At 50.8% G+C, this 9,889-nt stretch overlaps 4 protein-coding genes across 4 annotated transcripts; 2 read left to right on the top strand and 2 right to left on the bottom strand.

The window, feature by feature from the left end:
- Positions 1 to 857: 857 nt before the first annotated feature.
- On the bottom strand, positions 858 to 1,250 carry BBA_03994 (conidial wall protein; the record flags this gene model as incomplete). Its single annotated transcript, XM_008599091.1, has 1 exon — positions 858 to 1,250. One exon carries the CDS (start codon positions 1,248 to 1,250, stop codon positions 858 to 860), a length of 393 nt encoding a protein of 130 aa, XP_008597313.1.
- A 1,208-nt stretch (positions 1,251 to 2,458) lies between these two features.
- BBA_03993 (HET domain protein) lies at positions 2,459 to 5,093 on the top strand (the record flags this gene model as incomplete). The annotated part of the gene is made up of 2 exons (XM_008599090.1): positions 2,459 to 3,064; positions 3,120 to 5,093. 2 exons carry the CDS (start codon positions 2,459 to 2,461, stop codon positions 5,091 to 5,093), a joined length of 2,580 nt encoding a protein of 859 aa, XP_008597312.1.
- Positions 5,094 to 6,816: 1,723 nt separating this feature from the next.
- Positions 6,817 to 7,511, top strand: BBA_03992 (uncharacterized protein; the record flags this gene model as incomplete). The annotated part of the gene is made up of 2 exons (XM_008599089.1): positions 6,817 to 6,975; positions 7,089 to 7,511. The coding sequence occupies 2 exons, from the start codon at positions 6,817 to 6,819 to the stop codon at positions 7,509 to 7,511; spliced, it is 582 nt and encodes a 193-aa protein (XP_008597311.1).
- Positions 7,512 to 7,829: 318 nt separating this feature from the next.
- On the bottom strand, positions 7,830 to 9,297 carry BBA_03991 (26S proteasome subunit P45 family protein; the record flags this gene model as incomplete). Its single annotated transcript, XM_008599088.1, has 3 exons — positions 7,830 to 8,336; positions 8,385 to 9,191; positions 9,259 to 9,297. 3 exons carry the CDS (start codon positions 9,295 to 9,297, stop codon positions 7,830 to 7,832), a joined length of 1,353 nt encoding a protein of 450 aa, XP_008597310.1.
- Between the last annotated feature and the right edge of the window lie 592 nt (positions 9,298 to 9,889).

Here is a 9,889-nt window from a genome sequence, read left to right as displayed (position 1 = left end):
GGACAAACTCACGCACCGCTTACACTGGACCTGACTGCGCGATGCCAGACAAATGTGCCACCAAAGTCCATGGCCGCAGCGGCAATTTGCTACAGATTTTCCTTCTCTTTGATTCTCCTTCTCTTTGAATAATTGTCTGTTGCGCTATCATCTAACCTTGTATTTTATTAGATTACATAGATACAAATTTTACTCATTTATCAATAACTTTATATATTCCATCAATGAATGACTCTAGGCCATCTTCAAGGCGCTTATAAATAGTGATATTAGAGTTTTGTCTCGGCCTATGATAGCCGCGTTACGCTCGGCCCATTATCCGTACTTAGACACCGGTATTATAGTTATAGCGTAAACTGTGCTTTAGTATCCGTCGATGCCGGTAGTAGACGTTTCCGGCGACAAAATTAACACATCGATGCGGGGTACCATTCCTCAGCCGCGATCACCATTCCAGAAGTAATTAGTAGACTGCAAAGTGACGTTTCTATGGCTCATTAAGCCAACTCTGTTTGCGAGATTGTGACCGAGCTACAGCTGGACGGCCGAGGATCTCTTCTCTTCTCTTCTCTTGATGAGCTTGACTCTCATTTTTCTCATTATCTATACGATAACCTGAATAGCCCTTATTAGAGCGCAGACATGTGCACGGCTGCAGGAATCATTAGGACTGGCCAGACTTTAGCAGATGAGATCAACTACTCAGAGTTGCATAGACAAAGTTAAGTTGCATAGACAGAGTAGGGATAGATGAAATTCCAATATAACGGGATAACTAAGTCTGAGCAGGGTCCATCAATTTAATACCCTTTAGCGGTCCTTGTTTCAATTTTAAAAAGGACAAAGTGATTCAACAATCAACGAAAGTCCCAGCGGCGGGCATTATCGTAAGGATCGGGTCGTACAATCTTGACGTCTTGGTCCCACGCACCGACGACTCGGTCGTTATGGTCGACAACGCTGAGAGTGCCGTCCTTGTACTCGAATTTCTGGCCCTCCCAGTTGTTGCTAGGCGGCTCCTGCGTGGCGAGAGACTCGGGCCTGAGGTCTTTGAAGGTGAGGTAGAGTCTTGAGTGCTCGTTGCGTAGGCGGCCGTTTTCGAAAACCCAGTGCTGGTTAGAGTTATCCCCGTGCTCTTTGTAGTCATAGTCAATGACAGAAGTGCCGGGCCTGGTGGACATGTCCTTGTCGTCGAGCACGCGATGGTTTGCGCGGTTGCGGATGATGAACTGGCCGCCAGGGAAAGGCATTTTGTGTATTTGAACGGGAGTTTTTAGGTTTGATTGCTCATAAAGAGTCTGGTTAAAGAAGAATGTAGAGTGTAGTTGACCAAGGTATGTCTTATCAGGTGGTTGCTCGTACTTATATAGCCAAGACAGTAAACTACACTTTTCCTTACCTCATGGTCACATCAACTGCCGATTTGCTAATGTCGCTAGGTAGAGTATATGCCGTTTACTACGTAACATAGATGTAAGATTTTGCTATACAGTATAACGGCGACCCAGAATTTAAAAAGTTAGAATTATTAGTATAGCAGTGTATATAAATTAGTTTTGTCCTTGCCTCTTATTATTTACTGGGATGGTACCTTGCGTTGGAGAGTAGATAGTGTAGCGACCTCGACCGTTGCCGATCTGGTAGCAAAGCTTCGCTTTTCACAATGATCTTCGCTGTTTGCAACGACCTTTGCCACTTATAATAAACCTTTGCCACTTATAATAAACCTTTGCTGTTTGCAGAAACCTTTGCTGCTTGTACTAAACCTTGGCGGTTTCTAATGACCTTTGCTGCTGCTGGCTGCTGGTGCGGATGTAAATGCGTGTAGTTTGAGGCGAAGGCGGGCGCAGAGTGCGTTGCAGAGCGCTGTGGCGGGAGGCCATGATGAGGCAGCGCGGTTCTTGTGAGAAAGAGGTGCTACTGAGAGATCTGGCGGAGGATCTTTGCTCTTCTCATAATTTGTCGAGTCACGTATACAGGCGTAGCCTGTGGTTCATCTCACTTGTGGGCCTGACTAACACGACAAGACGTAACCAGTGTGACAAAATCAGAGAGACGAGGGCATCGTGAGTCGGGCGAGACATGAGCAATGAGCAAAGCAAAAGAACATGGATGAATGTGATGATGCTGAAAGAAGAAGCTATCCGTGGGTGGTTAGAGCCAGTGGCGGGCGTGCCTGCCAGCAATAAGTCTTGCGGATAAGGGCCAGGTTGCATCCTGAAAACGCGGAGATTTCGCCAAGAAAATTTCACAGTACCATCAGAGCTGCATACTATCAGCGCATGAGATGTCCAGCCTTGCTCTAATGAGAGGCCTACAAGCACAAGGTCTCGGCTGTGGTCATGTGGTCGTACTCTCGGCCGTGTTATAGCACGCGGATGAATGTCCAGCCGTAACTCCATGCATGGCATGGCAACCCTAATTGGATTGCAAAACCGACCTCCTCAATTTTATCATTATGAGCATCACCACAAGCCCAAGCGTCATCCCGGTGTCTACATACCAATACTCGGCTCTGTCGGTCGGCTCTATACGCTTGCTTCGTCTGCAACCTCACGCCGATCAACGTGCTCCCATACAATGCCAGCTTTTCGAATACCGTCTCTCCACCTCCGTGAGCGGCACTCATCTCTACGAGGCTCTATCCTATGTATGGGGGTCTGCCGTAAGGTCTGAGCTTATTAACACGGATGACGGGGACCTGTACGTCACCAGGAACCTGTACAGCGCTTTGTTGGGACTTCGAGATTGCGCACTCCCAAGAATACTATGGGCGGATGCGGTGTGTATTAACCAAGATGATCTGGAAGAGCGCAGTCGCCAAGTCCAGTACATGGCGGAAATTTACGCCAGGGCTAGCCGTGTGATTGTTTGGCTTGAACATGGAGCTGTCGGTGATTGCACGAGGGACGCAAAGTCGCCCAAGGCTGGACATGGAGCGCTTGAAGAGCTGAGCGACGCGGCAAACGGCCGATCCAAGTCTTTGACGAAATTTTCAGATGTGCGGGTGGATTATCCGGCAATTTGTGCCATTCTCCAAGGCTCGTGGTTCGAGCGAGTCTGGGTGAGACGCTATACCGATGAGGCATTCACTGGCTGTTGCTAATTTGCTTTACTAGGTACTTCAAGAGGTTGCTGCGGCTCGACAAGTTCTGGTCATGTGCGGCGACTGTGTCATTGATGGATACGCATTCTGCACGGGGCTTCAGGCACTGAACATCACCTTTGAAGACACTTCTATGCAGAGGCGGCTGGCATCCGCTGTCAATCTGATTAAATCTGCAGGCCTCAGACCCAAGCAGTTGACTGGCTTCTCAACCCCCTTTTCTCTCAACATTTGCACTCTCGCAGAGCTGGTGGACATGTTTCACAATCGTAAAGCTACGGATAAACGCGACAAGGTGTATGCATTGTTGGGAATGAGCAAAGATGCACCTACCGCCTTGCTGCCTGATTATACGATTACGTGGAAGGATTGCTTCTGTCGACTTATTTGTCACTTGATTGGAGAGCAGGCATCTATTAGAACCTGGGAGAATAGAGAGATTGCAATAGTCAAAAGCAAGGTTCACGTCCTTGGCAAGGTGTCCTCGTTGTCAAGTACATACCCTTGGGATACAAGCCAAAGTGTGGACGTGGTACTTTATTCAAAGTCGGAGTTCTACTTTACGGGGATTTCTTATGGTCGCTGGACTCTTCAAGCCGCTACGAATCCGATACAGAGTGGCGACATTATTTGTCTTTTGGAAGGAGCTGCGAGGGCGACCATTGTTCGACCGGCTGCGGACTACTGCGTCATTGTTGCGATTGCAGTGTCTCCCAAGATTTCTGAGCCACCAAAGAGTCAGCCCCTCGACTGGCCGGGCTTCCTGGGGCGCATAAAGACGTTTCATCACGACCTCGTACTGATTTGGGACTGGGAAGTGTCATGGAACGAGCCGAAAAAGGGTAATGATGACTACAAAAACTTTATCCATGACCGAAATTTGACAGACGAGGAAATAGAAACAAAAGGCAGTTTGATGGAAAAGGGGAACAGACTGGTGGGCATTGGAGTGCTGCTTGCCCATGCGGAGAGATTTGAGGATGCCGCCGCTTCGTTCCGGACAGCAGTAAAATTCTACGCAATGACGCGTGAGGAGATCATCTCACTGCCAGCGGTTGATCTGCCGAAGCTTAGGCAGACTGCGAGTGAGCGGTCAGAGAGGAAGCAGTCTTGGTGGCTCTTGGAGAAGACCGGATACACTCCACGAGAAAAGGCCGAGCAATGGCACATAATGGCCGAAATCTGGAGGCAGGGCGGGTATGATGTCGCGATATCAGAGGATGTGACGACACAAATTGTGCGAAAGCTTGGGTCCGAATTGATGAGGCCGTTTCTCGATCGATATGGAGATGATGTAGTCATCACGGCCAAGGTGGCCGAAGCGGCAGCAGAGAGCCCTGATGGTGAAGAGGTACTAGGTCTCCTTCTGAACCGATACGGAAACGACGTGGCTATCAACGAAGATTTGGTGGTAGCGGCAGCCTGGAGAGGTTGCGGGCCGGATGCACTAGCACTCCTACTTGATCGATACGGCGATCAAATCGTCATTACCGAAAGAATTGTGGAAGCAGCTGCTCGGAACATGGATGGTGGGCAAGCGGTCAAGATCGTCTTGGGCCAGCGTGGCGAGGACATTACCATGACCGAAAGCCTGGTCAGGGCGGCGGCAAGCAACAAACAGTCGGGGAGGTATGTGATGAAGCAGCTGCTCAGCCGATGCACAGGCAGGATCCCCGTGGACGAATGGATGCTCAAGATTATCGCCGGAAACGACGACTGGGGACTCGACGTTATGAAGTCGCTCCTGGCGCAAGACAAAGCAGACGAAACGGTCATTTCAGAGGACGTCATGGTGGCAGCGGCAGGTAACATGAAGTATGGAAATGATATGGTCGAGATGCTGCTCGGAGAGTACGGGGACCGGATCGTTGTCACGGAGAAGATGAGGAGGGCAGCAGCTGGGAATGGGATTTTTGGCAAACTGGTGATGCAACAGCTCATGAAGCATGGTGGAGGAAAAGCAGTTGCCAAGCAAGAGTCAAGGTAGTCAATTTCTGGAATAGCAATCACAGGAATATCTCATCAGTCAAGGATTTTGATACCATGCTGTGATGACGCGAAGAGTAGGATGAGGAGCCAGCGCAAAGACGTGGCCGTGTAAGGAGTCAATGCTCACCAGAACTGGGACGGACCTTGGGAGAGACAACACGAGGGTACATGAAGCTTGACTCAGTATATAAGAGACTGGAAAGTGCGAGCCAAGCAACCGTTCAAGGAGACTTGATTCTTTATAATTAGTAACTGCACCTAAATTCAAGGGTATATAAGGAAAAAAGTGCCTTGTCGCTGCGGTATCCCATACAGAGTGGCTTCTTCCTATCAATTGGGTGGAGGGGCCATGCTATAGAAACGCAACTCTATATGGAACTTGTCAAGTCCAACGCATGTTTTTGTGCAGAATGCCAGATTGTTGGCTTTCTCAAGACAAAGTCGCCCAGCTATTTCCGAACATTGATTGGTGCCACGATGAAACGCTCTCTCTGCCAATGCGCAGGCAGCCCATCTGTTTCTACCATGACTGTTCTCTATTTCTCTTTTCCACATAGACTCTCCTGAAAAGGGCCTTTTTTTTTTCCTTCGTGCGATATTGACAAAAAGAGAGAAAATAAAGCTCCCATTTGCCCTCTTCTCTTATGCAACGGACCACTCACTCCCCTCGGCAACAAGCAGCAGCAGCAGGAGGAGGAAAACTCGGCAATCGAGATCACGCGGCGCCACTTCCGGGCCTGAATAATGCCACGATGGAATTTTTTTCCACCGCGCACAAGTTCCCTTGTCAAATGTTCAAGTTCCCACAATGTTTAACGGGCAAGAATGGTAAAAGCAGCGAATGTTTGGGGGAATTGCTTCCGACATGCAGAGAGCCCTGGTAGCAGACGTCTAAGTCGAGGAAAGGTTATGCACAGCCTCCACAAATGCCGGCAGCCAAGTTGAGAGAACTCGATGACGCGGTGTCATGTTTGGATGACACGAAATATTGCCAATGTCGTTTTTTTTTCTCGCCCAGCCTCAATGAGAACACCGTAGCGAATTTGTCTTTTAAAAAAGTACATGTTTAGAGAGGCAACAGGGCCCACAGCCCACCAAGGCGGTGCTTGTTTATACTTACCTTGCAAAGCATCTCGAGCCATGATGGTGACGAAAGCGCAGCACTTGGATGGACCTTTTTCTAAATTTAAACAGAATAGTGATTAACAATTGCAATATACTACTTTTTCTCCCATCCTACGCCGGTATACATCTGATTTTGGCGTCCTTCTTTTGGCCGCTCTCGACCGGCGAAATGGTTGCACCTGCACTCACTTGCACAGCCGAGCCTGCTCGCCTCATCATCCATCCCGAATCACCCTGCCACCCCTCTCCCATCCCATGCCCTTCCTCCCTTTCCTCCATTTCACCATCCGGACTTTATCAATCCATTTTCAATTCTCCCACCATTCAAAATCTTCCTCTCAAACTCGGCCGTCAGAAAAGTTATCCCCGCAAACCCCCCACCACGGTCTGGTTTCCGAATTCCATTCCCCCCCCCCCCCAAAACCCAACCCAGCGGGAAAATCCCCCAAGGGTCTTGTCTGCTCTCCACATCTCAGAAACCCACCCGCCGTCGACAGCAACCTTTGACCTCGGCATTCTAACACGCGAGCACGTCGAGTTTGTGTTTTTTTTTTTCTATTTAATAGAATCACACAACGGCAACGCATCCGCCCGGCATGTCGGCTTCGCAGTCCCTCTCCAGTAGCGTCCGACAGCGCGCCGCTGGCGCTTACCACTACGCCCAGCGCTCTCTCGACCTTGTTGTCGAGCCCGAGACGCGGCTCCGGGCCTATGACGCCTCGTACGCCATGGCTTCTACGCGGCCCTTGATTTTTGTATGTTTTTTTTTCTTTTTTTCCCTTTTCTGCTTGTCTCCTTTTTTTCCCCCTCTTTCTCAATGTTTGAAACAAAGCAAATAGACAAAGAAACTGACACACAAAACAACCAGTCTGCCGCTGCCACCCTCGTCTGCTTCTCCGCGCTGCCCATGCTGCTCTTTGCCCTCTTTGCCGTCTCCGTCGCCGCCATGGCTGTCGGCGGCACCATTTCATTTGCACTCTTTTGGCTCGCCCTCGGCGTGCTCGTCCTCGTGCCCACCCTCGGTGTCTCGGCCCTGCTCGCACTCCTCGTCTGGGCTTGGGCGGCGGGCAGCTTCGTCGTCGGGCGCGCCGCGTACCGCGCCGTCGTTGCGTGGGAGGCGGGACGCGCACAACAGCAGCAGCAGCAGCAGCAGCAAAAGGATGGAAAGGCGCAGAAGCAGATCAAGCAGCAGCAACAGCCGCCGCCGGTACCGCAGAGTCGCCCAGAGAAGAAGGCGGCGAATGGGCATGGAAATGGGCACGAAGCTCCTGCGACTGTCGTAGTCGCATAGGTGATCAAGGTGAAGGGCAAGGATCAAAAGCCATGTGTTGACATGGTAGTGGGAAGTAAAACTTGCACTTATGATGAAAAGACGATTGAGCAATGATAGAAATACCCAAATTGGCAGACTGCTTCAAAAACTAGTACAATTAATTTCAGCTCGTACACACAAACTTATGTCGGGCGTTTTACAAGTCACCATTGGAGCGTCCACTCACATCCACTCACGTTCAGTCACAACTGAGTTCACGTCAAGCGCACTTCAAAGCATCTCTATTAACATGTACCAAAAACCTCCACCACCGTGCCACTAGTCGTACACTCCCAGTTACAAGTACAGACCCTCCGGCTCGCCCTCCTGCTTCGTCTTGAGCACGCGCTCCCTGGCCGTGCGGAAATCCGCCATTTGCACGCGCATACGACGCTCACGCAGCGCCATCATGCCCGCCTCGGAACAAATGGCCTTGATGTCAGCGCCCGACAGGTCGTCCTTTTGCGAGATAAACTCCTCCAGGTCCACGTCGTCACCAAGATTCATCTTGGACGTGTGCAGCGTAAAGATCTTGCGCTTCGTGTTGGTGTCGGGGTTCTCAAACAAAATCTTGCGATCGATACGGCCCGGCCGAATCAGCGCCGGGTCCAGCGTTTCAATCTTGTTGGTCGCCATGATGACCTTGACGTCGCCGCGGTCGTCGAAACCGTCGAGCTGGTTGAGCAGCTCCAGCATCGTTCGCTGCACTTCACGCTCACCGCCTGATGTAGAGTCATATCGCTTCGTACCAATAGCATCGATTTCATCGATAAAAACAATAGACGGCGCATTCTCGCCAGCAACCTAATCAAGTCAGCTTCTGCAATGAACCATCGTACCCAATCTTCTTACCTGGAACAATTGTCGAACCAGACGAGGACCGTCACCAAGATATTTTTGAATCAGCTCACTGCCCACGATGCGCAAGAAAGTCGCTGATGTTTGGTTTGCCACAGCCTTTGCTAGTAGAGTTTTACCAGTACCCGGTGCACCATACAGAATGACACCCTTGGGCGGCTTGATACCCATCTCCTCGTACAGCTCGGGGTGCAACAGCGGCAGCTCGACAGACTCTCGCACCTCCTGAATCTGCTGCTCGAGACCACCAATGTCGGCGTATGACTCCGTCGGCGCTTTATCCAGCTTCATGACGCTGACAAGCGGATCTGTATCGTCTGTGAGCACGCCGACAATGCTGACGCTCTTGTGGTGCAAAAGAACGCTGGCGCCGGGTTCCAAGAGGTCCTTGTCGACAAAGCTCATGATGCTGACGTAGTATTCAGGTCCCGTCGTGCTACTAACGATGGCGTGATCGTCGTCAATCAGCTCCTCTAGCGTGCCCACGCCCATCGGGCTGCCTCGCATGTCGTCGACCCGGCTGCGTTCATCGGCGTTGCGGTCGGCATCGGCTTCCGAGGTGGCAACCTGGCCCTCCTTGGCTGTCTTGGCCTTGCGCAGGCGCTCTTGGTTCTCGACGTACTCCTCCTCGAGCAGCAAGTGATCGTGGATGCGCTGCATGCGCAGCAAACGCAGTTTACATCTGCTCGTGGGGAAGACGGCGGGTAGCTTGGCGGCGGCGCTGGTGCCACCTTGCTTACGCTTCTTGCGGCCGACTCGGGTCGTGGGCCTTGGGGGAGGCTCGTACTTGGGCTTATCCTTCTGTTTGCGCGGGTTAATCACAGGCTTGTCAATGCATTGAAAGAATCGTCAATCAAATTCGGCATACCTTCTTGTCCTTTTCCTCTCGTCCCTCTCCACCTCCCATGCCTCCGGATTGTGCTTGACCCTGCAACACCAGTTAGCCAACATTACCTCACCACTGTTGCACCAACGGCAGAACAAGCTTACCATCTTGGCTGGTCAAGCTCAAGGGGCTTGCAAAAATCACCGAATGATTGTTTTCAGGTCCAGAAGCGAGTTTCGAATTTGCTGCGGATCGATGGGTGTCGTGTTGATGCAATTCGCTGCGATAGGGTGAGATGTAAAGGGCATGGATGACGGGAGATGCAGACATGTAGCCATCAGGCGCCAGCGACCGCGACAGCTCCAAGCAAGTCACGTGTGGCGATGAGCTGCCTATCTGACTAAGCTAGCCGCGAGAGAAGTCTGACAAACACAAGGAAATTGAACAGCTCACTTCAGTACTAGAAATAACGGAAATTCGTGATTAAAATTTATTATTCAACAGGAGACTTTTCGCCTGAGATTTTGTATGCAGTGCAACGGTGGCTATTCAGCCGTCTCACGCTTTCAACACATACAAAGCAACGGAGCAGATTCGAACCATAATAAAATGCCGTCGAGTTCACCTCTCACAGCATTAGGTATCCATAAAACACCAAACACGAAATGCTTGA

Source organism: Beauveria bassiana, assembly GCF_000280675.1.
Source record: "Beauveria bassiana ARSEF 2860 unplaced genomic scaffold BBA_S00008, whole genome shotgun sequence".
In the NCBI taxonomy this organism is placed as follows: domain Eukaryota; kingdom Fungi; phylum Ascomycota; class Sordariomycetes; order Hypocreales; family Cordycipitaceae; genus Beauveria; species Beauveria bassiana.
This window is presented reverse-complemented; position numbering and strand designations above follow the sequence as displayed.